The following is a 14,893-nucleotide window of genomic DNA, read 5'->3' as shown; positions in this document are numbered from 1 at the left end:
AATGTTGCAGAGCTCATTTGAACTACTTTATGATAATTATATATATATTAAGTAGTTTAATCTATAACCAATTATGATATTTTGTAAGATGATCATATGTTTAATATGTAATATCTTAATCTGCACAGTAACCAACAACTACAGCTGTCAAATAAATGTAGTGAAAAGAAAAAAATTGCCTCTGAAACGTAGTGGAATGAAGTATAGAAATTGGAAATACTCAAGTGAAGTACCTCAAAAATGTACAGTCCTTGAGTAAATGTACTTAGTTACTTCCTACCACTGCTTTCAATCAAAACAGGGGGTAAGAAAGCAGGATCCAGTCGTGTGTTTTGATTTGGATTATGGGCTGTTCCTAAATGGTACATTCATAATCCCAACATTTACAGTTTCCTAAATTGTAACCTCAACCACAACCCAAGTCTTAATCCTAAAATAAATGGTTAACTTTCGTGGGACCAGCTTTTTGTTCCCACATGGGTCCCCACAACGCCACGACGTGATTAATACAAGCACGCACACACACACACACACACACACACACACACACACACACACACACACACAGGAATACACATGTGAGAGACTGTGGAGGATTTAACTCACACTTTTCTACCCCCCTCCACACACACACATACAAATGAAATGTTCACATACACTATATAAAACATTCACAGAAGCATACAGTATATGGACTCCCACTGTACATGCCCACATGGTTAGATCAGAATAACTGAACATTAGCTTTCTCTGATGATGAGAGACACGATCAATAATATCTGAATAATATCTGACTTTAATGGGTTTTTTCTGACTGTACGAATGCTCACATAATTATGGGTACTTTTTCATGTTAACAAAAACATGGAAGCTAACAACTATCAGCCATTCCTTCTTCCCTTGTAGAAGAAGTAAGCTGCGGTAATATTGTTCCATCCAAGCAGGCTGAGCTGGTGGTTGCAGCTTTTTTAAAATATGCACAACTGCAGCTGTGGCTAGAATAACACAGGTGGGCAGGAATATTATGTTAATCGCTTTGTTCACGGTAACAGGAGTGCTGCAGAGTATCAAAGGTGCATGCTAACAGCAAAATATGATTACAGTAACCACTGTGCAGGATAGCTCCTCTGCTCCCTCTGATGGTGCATGCCTGTATTGTTTCTGTCCAAAGCTGATAATGCGGTCAATTTGGTTAAATTATAATTTAATATCTCAGTCAGTTGAGCGTCGTTTTATCTCGCCTGTAAAAGAACAGATGTATCACTAACAAAAATCATGCTGCTATTCATGGGCAAACACTCAGATTCTTCCTGTTGCAGTTACTGCTACACTATTATTGTTTCTCCCTAAGATGACAAGATGATGGACATTTCTTAATATGTAATATGGAAAGGGATGCTCTTGAAATGAATTATTGAATCATTATTGGAGCTTATTTTCTTAAAGAACTTTGCTAGCTGCAGAGGTGATGGTCTTTATCATTTTAAACCCCAATACAAATTCCTTTGAAAACTACCAGGGGAACTGTGCTGAGCTAACTTTCACATTGATGTCAAGATGTCAGTGCTGGACTAGTTTGACTTTTGACTTTGAAATATAATATCCAGAAATGGTACCAGGATCTGACTTCCTTACACTGCTAACTATTATGCCATTGTCTGCTTCATATAGTTAACTTTTAGCTGTGCCACTTACAATTTATGGTCCAGAGCTACTGTATCAAGAAGCAACTATCTTACTGTTGACTTTGGTTTGTAGGTTCTGGCTAGCAGTCCAGGAACTAAAGAAGCGTCCCATCAGAGAAGTTCCAACTCGGGTTCAGGAGATCTGGCAGGAGTTTCTGGCCCCCGGAGCGCCAAGTGCCATCAATGTGGACTCCAAGAGCTACGACAAAACCACCCAGAATGTCAAAGATCCTGGACGCTACGCCTTCGAGGATGCACAGGTGCAAATTATACAAATACATTAAATCACATTCATAGCTAATTTCTGCAGTGGTTTAAGTATGATGTTACACTGTACATAAGCATAGTGCAACTGATACAGCAGCAACGTCATCAATTTATGAACCACAGCTCTGTTATGGTGGCCAATGGAATATTGCATTATATCATTTCTGTGCAGCACAACGTGTTACCTGTGTCTGTTGCTTTTATACACAATTTTCACATGATGTGTTTCTACAACAGGAACACATCTACAAGTTGATGAAGAGTGATTCTTACAGCCGTTTCATCCGTTCCAGTGCCTACCAGGAGTTATTACAGGCCAAGAAGAAGGTAAGAAACACACATAGCCTAAGCTTTAAATTAGATGAGATGCAGAGAAGCACATGTAGATGACAGTGCACGCATGAAACATTTGTTATTGTTTGTACATACGCCGACTCTTCAGTCTTGATGATGCTGAAACCTGCCCCCCTGGCACCCACAGTCACGCCTTTTCAAAGTCTGTTAAATCACACCCATTCCCAGTAATCCACTCACATACAAAACAAGCGTGAAAATTGAGTTGGTGTTGCACTCACCTGTAGTGACATATATTCTGCTACAGAGGCAGGGTTGATATAATTCTGCTCACTAAGTAGATACAGATATTTTTGACCACTAAGGGGCAGAAAATCATTAGAACAACATGGGCATCCAAATGGAGTTTCCCTTCCCTTTAGTTGTGGTTTGGTCTCCACTAACTCCTAAACAAAAGCTAGCTGTCTTGAGCTGCAGAGTTAGATGGTGCTCCAAGCAACTCCTTAAAATGACAAGCAGTCATTTATGTTGATATAATATTGCTTAATGCAGGTTCTGGGAGTTCTGGGAGAAGTATATTTCTCCCAGAAAAATGTACTGTATCTGAAATGGATTTAAAATTCCTGAATACAGTGGCGTGTGTGGTAAAGTTTCTTAAAGGTGTAAATCAGGTCAAACCAAAGAACATGTCAAACAAAATGGCACCCGCATGCCAGTAATACCAATGAGGGGCAGAGAGAGTGAATGCAACGTATTAACAGAGTCTGCTTCAGGTATGGATGATGGAGTAGCTGATCAGGACTCCTGACGGGCTTGTGGAAGCCATTATGAATAGCAGAGACAGAGAGGCTGTCATAACACGATGAATAATTCAGAATTATACAGGTGTATTTATGTGCTTAAAACCTGCTCTGTCTCACACCTCCTACACTTTCTCTGCTCGTCATTCTGGCAAAGAAGATTTTAGTATTATGCTGGAGTTTTTTGATAAAACACCATGCAAATGCAGTACATGCAGTATTTTGAATTTTCAACTTTTTTTAATGGCTTTATAATGACGGCAGAGAATTCTTTCTCTATTCTGTTTTTGAGGTGGTCTGAACTGAAAACACAGCTCCTTTCTATCCAGCTTGCAAATTGTTGTTCTCTACATATTATAATTTATATGTGACCTGACTCTGCTCGGTAAAATAACTTCACTTAATGCGTCCTTTTTTTGTTCCCACAGAAAAGTAAGAACTTGTTCTGAAGGCTCTTGCTTCCAGGTAATGTCCAATACAAAATGATGCATACTGCACATTGTCACTTGTTTGTTGTATTGTCAGTGAAACTGCCAGTGAATTACTGTGGATATCCTGTTGGGTCTCTGTAACAACATACAAGTAATGTTACATTTACATTCAGCTCAAACAGCTATTGTTATTAAACCAGAAAATAGATGTATTTATTGTCTCTCATTCCCACTCACATGTTTACCTCATTCTCTTTTTTCCTATGCAGGGGAAACCACTAGCATCCAAGAGGCTGACCAGTCGTGTGCCATCATGCTAAAATCAATGCCATCTCTCTCTCTGGGACATGGAGAGGGGGACCATCTCATCTCTTCGTCATCATTGTCTGTCCATCCGCTCTTGGCTCAGCCGGGCGATGAGCCGGGCCGTCTGTTCGTCTGTTGTCCACCGGATGTTGCATGTCCATGGAGAGGATGTTCCTTCTTCTCTCTCCTCTTACAGTACCTGATATATTTCCAGTATTTTCAGAAAGGAGGCACTGCTGGACTTGTGAGGACACTGACAGACTGGCGAGATGAAAAATATCAAATCCAGTGTTCCAGTTCTTTCCATCGTAACTGCTGGATCGGAGCCCCGCCCCCCCTCTCACTTCCAGCTGAAACAAATGATGTCAGAGAGAAAAAAAAGAGAAAAAAACACATAGAAAAGATATATAAAATGACAACTTCAACTGATAAATCTAACCAGTGTCATCGCTTTACATGATCTAAGGTCACAGATACTTTGTCACGCTATGGGAAGTGTTGTGCAGAATGAATATACAATATATATACATATATATATTATGATTATTATTATTATTATTTATTGTGCATTTATTTTGCTTTGCATAATTTTATTTCACTACAATAATTAGCACATATGGTTTCATTGCACTTGTAAAGTCACATTCAAAATTACAAAAATGCTGTCTCCTGTCTTATGTAGAACATAATTCTTTGTTATTCTCTCCTGCATTTATTTTTATACCATATTTAAAGACACTTTTACTTACTTGTATTATTAAAGTTGGCCCTCTATCTGTTACTATGGCCTGGGCTTGGATTATTTTGAACTTTAGCAATGAAGACTCAGTGTAGCGTCAGTCTCCAGGGTTAAAAGAATCCAACAGTGCTTGAACAGTGCACTCTTGCTTTCTACCACTAGATGGTGTTAAATGATTTCCTACAGCAGGGGTCTGCCTCCTTTCAACAACCAGCTCCTCCTCAACACAGATCTGCAAAATGCACCACGGTACTCTGCAGACAAATTAAGTTTTGTCATGCAATAGTGTCATCATCCTCTGGTCTGCTGAAGGGGTTATTGTTCAGACTGAACCGGTCTGAGGTTTTGCAGGGTCTGTTGATGTCTCAGCTCTTTGATGGCAGAAGTGACAGTCAGTGTTTTTAGTCTCTGTGCCCAGTGGTCAGCTTAGCAAGAGCCGCAAAACAGACAAACATTATTGTCTCAGCTGCATCGAGGAATGCGAATTGTGGCATTTTTCAAAGCATCCTGTTAGTGTGTTTGGGTACATGCATACAATGATTTATGGATTGGGGATTATGGGTTGTAATGTGATGTGGTCCCAGTGCCAACAAGAGGAGATAATTTAGGGGTTTTGTAGGAGATCATTGTTTCTTCACAATTTTGTCCTTTATCGTCCATGGTGGCAAAATGTCATCCATTTCCCAAAAATGTAAATGCAAATGTGAAACACAGGAAGAGGGAAAGAAAACTTGTAATGGAAAAAAGAAGACGAAGGAAAAGCTGTCATTTCGATAGGTTTGATATATCATGGATGGGTGGGCAATATAAAAAAGGATATCAAAGGAAAATATCAATAGGCAGAGAGAGAGAGACAGACACAAGGAGAGACAGACTCAAATGAAAGAAGTGAAGCTTGGTTTGATTCACACAATGACCAGGGCCAATAGGATAAACCCTCCCAGTCTTGAGGAGGGAAGGGGGTGGTTGGGATTCAAAGTAAGGCAGGCTTTACAGTGACTCAAACACTCTCAAAGACAGACTACAGACAGTCTCCACAGCACTAAGATATGGGCTTACTGTGACTGAAAGCTGGAGCTTCTCTCTTAAACCCAAAAACAAAAAGACCAGAAAGAGAAAGTTAGACAGAGAGAGAAAGTAAGAAAGAGATACAACTTGTCCAGGAAGATGGAAAATTGATCGTGTCCAAAACTTTGAATCTTTAGTGAGTGGGAAAAAGAGGAGCACGGACAAGCCTGAGGATACTACAGATTATGTTGCCATGGAAACCAAAACCTGGAAGCGGACGCAAGGACCACTGAAGGTGGACAACCTCCCTTGACTGCATCCTCGACACGTTACTGTCCCGCTGCACACTGTGGTGAGAGGTACATAAACCATACTTTCTGCTTCACTGCGATAACTCCTATTTAACACTTTCATCGAATAGGTTTATTTAAGAGTCATTTCAGCAGTTTTACCAGCTGCAAGAACTTTCAAAGGATGTTTTAAAGATGTCAACTACCATAACAAATAGTATGCACTAATTCCAAATTAATGCCTTTCATTCAAAAACGTTCTTGATGCAAGATGATACATGTGGACATATAAATTACCCCCTTCATTGGCTGAATTTTCATTTTAAATAACGGGATTTCAGATTACATTATGATAAATGCTGAAGAAGATGGACATTCTTTGCAGCGTATGTGAGGAAAAAGTGATTATTTATGTGTAAGTATCATGTACCATTAGGATTAACTGAGAAAAGTGTAGATAAGTGAGTGCTGATTCGACATGTCCCACATGAGCGCTTCGAACAAGTGGGCAGTAAGAGACTGACTGAGATAGTGAGACTGAGTGACTCAGTGAGCCTCTGAATGACTAAGCACACAATCATGTAATTCGACCAGCAGTAGTTGTACAGCTATTTAGTATTTCTGCCAGCAGTGAGGGTGTGATTCCCACTGGGCCCACCCATAGTAAAAATCAACGCCTTCAAGGTACTGTAAGGTGTTCTGGATGAAAGTGTCTACTAAATGACTATAATTAGTGGCTGGAGGTTCCAGGGAATTAGTGTTGTGAGTGAGGGAATTAGTGAGTGATGACAGTGTATTGTACTGTGCATCTCAGTGAGATTAAGAGTGAATTTAGTTTTTCCAGTGCAGAGAATGAGAGATAATGGTGTTAATGTATATAGTGAACCTGTATTCTGTGTGTACAAAATAATATCTATTCTTTTTCTTCCTGTTCGTGTGTACAGGTGTATATCCTTGTATGTGTGTGTCTGTCTGTGTGTGTTCACTTTTGTATTGCATTAATGAATTTGTGTGTAGTCATGTGTATACTGACGTGTATCCAAGTTGCCGTGTGAACATATGTGTGTGTGTGTGTGTGTGTGTGGCGTGCAGTGAATGGTAGGGAGTTTGCCTTCTGATCCTTCTTACAGCTCCGGTGACTGCACCACCTTGTACAGTCCGCTCTGATGTCAAAGAGGATTTAGCACACAGACACATCACAGTTTCTTTAGCAACAGAAAACACTTCATTGTAAGCCTCTAAAGATAGTCAAACTGGTATTTGATAGAAGACTTAACAGCATTCTTAACATGTGAAGTTTACACATGAACAGGTACTAAGAAAACACTGAGGAAAGCGGATTAAAATGAGAGTAATGCTGCGTTTTGGCCAGTTGTGGCACATTTTTCTAAAACCAACAGAACATTTGCCTTGCTTGTGTGCAAAATATGGCTTAAAAGAACTACTTTTAAACCCCTTAACACGCAGTGGCCTGCCTGTGCACCAGTGATTGCAAACTCATGCTGGGCAGCCAAACATTGTTCAAACCCACAGAACTTTATTTTAAATTTTAGAGAAGATCCTAAAGTTTCCAAAGACAACAAATATATCCAAAATTATGCTCAAGACATCAAGAACATTTCTATTTGATGAAATGGTAAAGCCTTAAAAAACATTTTGGGCTCGGATACTTCACTCGTTTTTACGAGTTGAACATAGCTTCAATAAAGATCTGAAACAAGCGGATACAGAATATAAATGTGATACTGTCAGTGTGAAATTAGGCCATTTTAGCAACCATAAAGCTATTTAAGGTCTAACAAAAGGGGGAAACTGTATGTTAAGGGATTAAACAAACAAATTCCACTTTAAGTGCAAATGGAGGGTGGTGTTAATCACTGCAGCTAAGTGGTGCCATCCTGATCTGAATTGAGAAACCCTGTACTATCATAGCATCTCTAATTGCCCCTCATCCTCCACTAAAGCACTTAATGTGGCTGAGGCAAAGGAGTTGCCTTACATTCTTGCCAGTACTTAGCTTGGAAAGCATTATATATGGGCTGCTAGTCATTATCAAGATGGATTGTGGTGACAAATGGCTGCCCAAACTGCCTAAAGCAGCCTCCTGGCAATGTTGGCATTAGACACATTTACACAGAAAAGCCCCCAAAAGGACCCCCCCCCCCCCACACACACACACACACACACACACACGCACACACACACAACTGTTAATGAGCCAACAGCCCAGTTTAGTTTGGGAAAATAAAATCCGCAAATGCAGATAATGACATGGTTCCTCTTTGTGTAATTGGCTTCAAGTGAAAACATTTCATTTACCTCTCTTTCCCTCTCTCTTTATATCCTGTGTATGTGTGTTTGTGTCTGCCTGTGTGTGTGTGTGTGTGTGTGTGGTCACGTATGGGTGTGTGTGTGTGTATGCAGCTAGCCTTGTGTGATTGAGGTTTGAGCTGCACGGTGAATTAAATGCAGTTCTACTGTAATTAACTGCACTTACCAGTCTGTGTGAGACTTTCTGACGCACCAATAATTGAGGCATCAGGTTTTGTTTGTTTTAACCTGCCTTTGAAGACATGCTGGGAAGATGTTTCACATGGTTTAGTGGAAGCACATCTGTGTGTACAAATCTGAAAGTCTTGGAAGGATTCTTGTTTCTTTTTTCAATTATTTAACAATTGAATATCTGAAATATCAAAAGGACTAATTGTTCTTCATTTCACTTTGAGATTTGAAAAAACACCCATTGTTATCCAGACAGAAAACATTACCATGGTATTATAATGCCATTCTGAAAAACAAAACATAACAAGTTCCCACTGATGATAATAGCTGTTTTCAAAAAGGCTTGTGTCTAGCTCAGCAGTCTCTCTGGTATTTGTTTCTGGTATTTGTAATTTCATTAGAGGTCTGAATTTTGGAACCAAGGTCTGCAACAGTTCAGTGAAGCATATCCCCCAAGTATTTGTGGTTCTGGTAAAACATAAAGCTGTGTTTGTGGACAATATTAGTGTTTAGCAGACAGAAAGGTCCGGTTCAGTTCGGTCTCAGCATTAACGCACAAAACCACAGTCTCCTTCCGTCTCCGGGACTCTGTGATGATTAGTGCTGTGCGTCAAGGAGAGACAGACAGATAGAGTGACAGAGAGAGACAGATGGGGAGAGAAAGGAAATAAAGAGACAAACAGCTTGTGGAGAGATATACAATTGTGGGAGGAGGGCATGAAGTCCAAGTGGTGTTGGTTTTGTTTCCCAGTAGGTCATCTGTCCCAAACCCCACCATCTCTTCAGCCCCTTTCCTTCTATCTGCTAACCCTAACCACTAACTGCCCACCCATCCACCTCTGTGCTCCCCCTAAAGCCCGTGAATCCCTAGCACGAAACCACAATTTGTCCTGCAGCAGAGATTGATGAGGATAGCTTGGCAGGACCGGCACTATCATACTTAGGCCGAGTTTTGGAGTGGAGAGGGAGCGCGGCTGCTGACTGTATAGGCCATCCGTCATGCCCTGTGTACACAGTCGGTCAGGTCATCCCTCAAAAGCCCCTGGGGCTTTGCAGACTGTAGCTCACAAGAGTCACAGGGTGCCTCTTTAAGCGATGGATAGCGCGAGAACAGGGAAACAGAGAACAAGAGCCTGCACACAGAAGCACTGATTGTTCCCCTGACCAGGGGTTCATGCATTTGAATACACAGTCAGCAGGAATGAGACAGAACAGCTAAAGACAAATGAGACTGTTGTACATGGAAGGTAGATCACTGGAAGATGGAGTGGGGTCATGACTCCCTGATGCAGTAGGTGGTGGAAGGACCCAGCGGGAGTCTTTGGTTTAGTTATTCTAACCTTATAATGGGTGTGTGTGTGTGTGCAAAAATGTGTGTGTCTACAGAAGCGCAGATCTGAGATGCAGTTTCTGTCCTGATGAACATATATGAGGAGTTATATTTGGCAATACTAATAATAATATTTTTTCAGTGATGTTCTCACTGAAAATTTATTTCAAAATGTATTTGTCTTCTGGACATTCTCAGATGGAAAATGCCAAATATAAACAATAGACTTGATTGTAAGTGTAGAACATTTAAATCTGATTTCTTGGCAGAGAACACGAAATCCAAATTATTTCCTCTCTCCACAGGTTTGATCTCTTAATGAAGAAAACAAAAACGGATTAAAGAGATCAGATTTGCAGAAGAAAGCGTTAAAAAGTAAAGTGTCCTTGTGTGTCCAATGCCAACATACCACTTAATATCCTATAGAAAAAGTCATACTACATCTCTGCTAGATGGACAAACAGCTGCTGTCTAGCTTACGGCAAGCGCTGCCGGGACAGTGATATACAGACTTGAGTGCTTGTGCAGCGCGGACAGAGCTGCCACGACCTCAGGGTCAAGGGCAGAAAAAGGAGGCAAAAAACAGAGTGGATTATGATAAAGTAATTTGTTCCATGTCAGAGTGAGTTGCAGGTCCAGGAAAGGAAGAAAAGGGAACATACAAATTTGCACAGCAAAGAAGAGTCTGTGAATAAGGGCAGCCAATGGCCTTGAGGCAGTTTGGTCCACTGTCAGAATTTCTGACTTGATGTCATGCAATGCTTGTCAAGAGCAACATCTGCTGAAAAGATGCTTGAGTGATGATCAAAAATGTGCTGGCGCAAATACTGACAGCATGCGCACGGGCGGACACTCCATCCTGAACGTCGAAGAGATCATTTCTCTAGATCATACTATTTTTCTGATGCTGACATGATACAGAAGACACAATGGTGGACACTATGGGTCATTCTCAGTTTAGTTTGCTCCATAGTATATCACCAAAGAGTAGAGGAGCGGACTCCCAAAGGGTACTGCAGAGTTCCCCAACTCTTCCCCTAATAACATGCAGATGGGCCTCTCTAATGCCTGTTTACATATCTGCGGCATAGTTCATGACTAAAGTAAGCAAAGCCCTAATTATTTTACCCGGCGACGGGACCAATAAAATCAACTTCCCCTTCTCGTTATGGGTGTTTAAGTGTATCCTTTGATGGCAGGGCTTTGTTTATTTTTGGAAGAGTTGCGTAGCCGAGAGGAAAGCAAATAGAAGTAATGACATAGAGATGCTGACAAATGGGGGCCCTGGTGATGGATTCATTTCCTCAATAATGCCTGGAAGGCGAGACTGCGAAGGTGGTTCAACGTGAATGCACATTCACACAATTGCAAACATGATTGGCAATCCTAATATCATGTTAGCAATTGTATGACTGTCATGTCCATCACATACTGCCCTGATTAGTGTTCCACAAGCTTCAGTGTCAATAATGTTAAGATTCTGCTCATGTGACATGTTTTGTTCTTAAGAAAACATCTCATGCGTCTCCCCCTTTTTACAGAATGCTGTGGAGAATAACTATCCCAGTCATACTGGCTGGGGTGCTCTGCATCACCGCAGAGACCAAAAAGCCCCGGCCCCAGGGATCCATCCCATCCCCACACAAGACCAAAGGGAACCTGTCCTCAGAGCGTCACCACCGGCTATTGCAGCAGAAACCAGAGGTGCTGTCCTCTAGCCGGGAGGCCTTGGTTGTGACAGAGCGCCGCTACCTCCGCAGAGACTGGTGCAAGACCCAACCCCTCCGTCAGACAATCAGCGAGGAGGGCTGCCGCAGCCGCACTGTGGTCAACCGTTTTTGCTACGGCCAGTGCAACTCCTTCTACATCCCGCGCCATATGGGCCCCAGCTCGGGTCAGGGCCAGAATCGAGGCCAAGCCTCAGGCTCTGGAAGGAAAAGCCACAACAAGGCCCAGGAGCCATTCCAGTCCTGCTCCTTCTGCAGGCCACACCGCATCACGCAGCTCACAGTGCAGCTAGACTGCCCAGACCTGCAGCCCCCTTTCAGACACCGTAAGGTGCAGAGGGTCAAACAGTGTCGCTGCATGTCTGTGGATGTGAGCAGCCATGGGAAACTGTGAAGAAGAACTTAAAGGTCTTTTTAAAATTTGTATTGTCAAAGGCAGAAATTGCCAAACTTTGCCAAACAAGGACTGACTTCAAGTTGAATTATTCTGCATTGTTCTGTACAAATAATGGCCCATAATAAAATGACATTAAACATGGAACTGGTATTATTAAACAAAGGCTCAACATTGATTTAATCAGACTAGCAGCCATGTTGCCAAGCTGATGATGTCAATTCAAGTGGTTGTGTAAGAGACACTGATGATGAAGCAACCAACCAGTTTTTCCTTTGTTATTTCAAAAAGTATAGGAATAATGTGACCCCTTTTAAAGTTTAATGTAGTATGACATGTTTTTCTGCAGGTGGATCTACAGCAATTACACAATTTGCCAGCAATGTTTTTACCTGTAGGAGGTGTTGATGGTGTTTTACAAGTATTGTATCCGTTATTCTGTATCTTTTCCTTAACTTCTACGACGTCCCAAATGATACATGAGTTGATGTCAAGGAAAAGATTTCAAGACACATGAAGCAACAGAACAATGACCAGAGGCATCTACCTGCTTGGACACAAGCCTGGCTGTATACTGTACATTTGCCACAAATATACTCGCCAGTAGGAAAAAACATACTGCAGCATGTGTAATGGAGGTGCAATGCAATATATACAGTATATATATATTTTATGTATGTGTGTAAGTATGTATGTGTAAAATATATTAAATCTATTTCATATAAAACAGTGGTGTTGAGTGCATGTAGTTCTGTACCACTTAATATCATGGTTGGACAAATGATAAGCAGAAAACAATCAGCAACAGAGGAATTTTTATTAAAAATTTATGCAATTTCTTTTATTCAATAAATATATTTTTTCATGGTCATGGGTATTCAATTAAAACATATTGTTGGTATTGCACATGGACGTCACATCACATGGTCCTATTGCTCATTAGCATATGGGAGTTCACACACTCGCACACAGTAGGAAAGGCAAAACTAACTGCATAGGATTTTGCTTAAAACATAAAGCAAGTTGACAATACTGCTGAATAAAATAATAGTAGGTCTGTATCAGATCACACCACTTAGGTATGCACGGCCTGTTTGGATATTAAACCACAATAGAGAAGGTGCTGTATGTAAAACATATGCAGAATTATCACTAGGTTCTGAAACACTCAATGAAACTCTTAAGACAAGTAAATCTGTCATGTTTCAGCCCATTTAAAAAACAAATTTTCTTCTGTACATGAAACATTTAGTAACGGATGATATGTCTACAGCACTCGTTCGACCTCTCCACTGTGCGATAAGGCACTTTCTGTCTGGCAGGTGACCAATACCTACCGTAAAGAAATGTTAGAAAATTCTGTGCTTTTCACCATTAAGGAAGATATAAAGAGGAAGTGTTCATGCCTTCCTAGTAAACTAGGCTTGGGAATTGCACTATAAAAGAAAACAGGCTACATATGGCTTATAAAATACTGAGAAAGCTTGGATACAGTGTTGCTACAAATTCTCCAGTGAGCATTTTCTGGCATTTTCTGGCAAATGACTCAACCACATTTAATCATCTCAGCTTAAGGATGTCTTTTGATAGCAATATTTCATTTAATTATGTAAGTGCTATCAAAGGGTGGCTGAGAACATAATTTTTCATTCCACTTTTAAACAATATAATATCCACATAATATCCACTTTGAACCAACTCACAATAAACAGCAAGTCTAAATCAATTGAAAACAAATACTGGAAGCAAATAAATGCTGTAAAAATGACTGATGAGTCATTGTCAGATTGTACAAACAGTGCTTGTGCAATAGGCTTGGTGATGATAATTTTTCATTCTCTGCTTCAGATCTTCTGACCCAGCTTTGCTTTCTGTGGAATAAAAAACAGGTCTGAGTTATTTACAGCTGGCAGCACTGGCACTCATCTCAATATGTTACTTTAGGAGCCAGGAGTGCTGTTTCTTTAACACCCTGACAAGTGTTTGTAAGGAACAGAGTCAGTTAGGAGACAATCTGCAGGGAAGAAAAAAGATGAGGGCCGGTACCGCTGGAACTAAATCAACAAATAAAAGCACACATGAGAGCATAGAGTAACTGTGGCAAGAAGTTTAAAGACGTACTATTCCAGTTGCATGTTTTGGTTTCACATTGTAGGAAGCCTTCTCCCTGGCCTGTTTGAAGCACTCTTCAGCCATTTTGACCCTGAAAAAAGACCAGTAATAACCGTCAGTAATCCCATGGAGACCTCAAATGCAGATCATTGGATCATTCACACTCCTAAAATTCACCATTTCACAATAAAAAAAAGAAAGACACAGTTCAAAACTTCCAGCTTGGACCGTCCAAACTATGGTCATGTGGTATTTGGACACAATGATCTTGGTTTGTCAAAGCGCCAGTCTTCCTACTTTGAAATGACTCACTCTAGTTTACTACTGCATGGAGAGAGCCAGCAGTGTCGCTACTCATTTGTGCTTTAAAAAGACAAATGATCTGCATGTTGGCATTGAGTGAGTACAACAATTTATACCAACAAACATGCATCTTGGTGCAACTAATTACACGGATACTGTGTGGGCCAGTGCTGCATGTTTGCATGTCCATACAGCGAAGGTGAGGATTAATATCTATAGTTCCACTAGAGTCTAAAAGGAAAACCAGCAGAGAGAGAACTGGGATGATTGCCTTTGGCAAAGGGCACTGAGTTAATGCTTTCAGTTTTGTTTTTATTCTTTCCTACTGAACAAGCAAAGCTTGTGACATTTTGCTTCTCTTACAAATACATATCTCAATTCAATCTTCATTTGGCATAATGGACCAATTTGCTTTTTGTTGACATACGCAACAGTATCTTTATATTCATCAAACCACTGGAAGCTAACTAGATGCTGCATGTGTTCTTTTCATTACTGGGGTGAGGACAAAGATTTGGGTCATTTAACCCCTTTTCCCTTTATGAATTTGAATGAATCTGATAGGATCTTCAGTGAACACGAGATGTACTGCAAGTTATTAATGGTTCGGGAACTTACGCTTGGGGAAAGTTCTAAATGTAGGAACATTGGTGTATCTGTAATAACATTTTAAAGGTCAGAGAGTGGTGTACTATTCCCAAAGAC

General features: G+C 40.6%; 3 protein-coding genes across 3 annotated transcripts in view; 2 read left to right on the top strand and 1 right to left on the bottom strand.

Moving 5' to 3' along the window:
• Window positions 1–3,495, top strand: part of rgs7a (regulator of G protein signaling 7a) — a 46,383-nt gene extending 42,888 nt beyond the window's left edge. The window contains exons 14-16 of the mRNA XM_070915495.1: window positions 1,759–1,945; window positions 2,190–2,279; window positions 3,475–3,495. Of these exons, the coding sequence (XP_070771596.1) occupies window positions 1,759–1,945; window positions 2,190–2,279; window positions 3,475–3,495 (298 nt within the window). The remainder of the gene's footprint in view (window positions 1–1,758; window positions 1,946–2,189; window positions 2,280–3,474) is intronic.
• Window positions 3,496–11,194: 7,699 nt separating this feature from the next.
• On the top strand, window positions 11,195–11,773 carry LOC139294399 (gremlin-2-like). Its single transcript, XM_070916284.1, has one exon. The coding sequence runs from the start codon at window positions 11,195–11,197 to the stop codon at window positions 11,771–11,773; it is 579 nt and encodes a 192-aa protein (XP_070772385.1).
• Window positions 11,774–13,617: 1,844 nt separating this feature from the next.
• Window positions 13,618–14,893, bottom strand: part of fmn2a (formin 2a) — a 35,651-nt gene continuing 34,375 nt past the window's right edge. The window contains exons 16-17 of the mRNA XM_070916364.1: window positions 13,895–13,976; window positions 13,618–13,644 (exon numbers count right to left, since the gene is read on the bottom strand). Coding sequence (XP_070772465.1) covers window positions 13,618–13,644; window positions 13,895–13,976 — 109 coding nt within the window. The remainder of the gene's footprint in view (window positions 13,645–13,894; window positions 13,977–14,893) is intronic.

The sequence above is a fragment of the Enoplosus armatus genome, chromosome 12 (assembly GCF_043641665.1).
Source record: "Enoplosus armatus isolate fEnoArm2 chromosome 12, fEnoArm2.hap1, whole genome shotgun sequence".
NCBI lineage: Eukaryota > Metazoa > Chordata > Actinopteri > Centrarchiformes > Enoplosidae > Enoplosus > Enoplosus armatus.
This window is presented reverse-complemented; position numbering and strand designations above follow the sequence as displayed.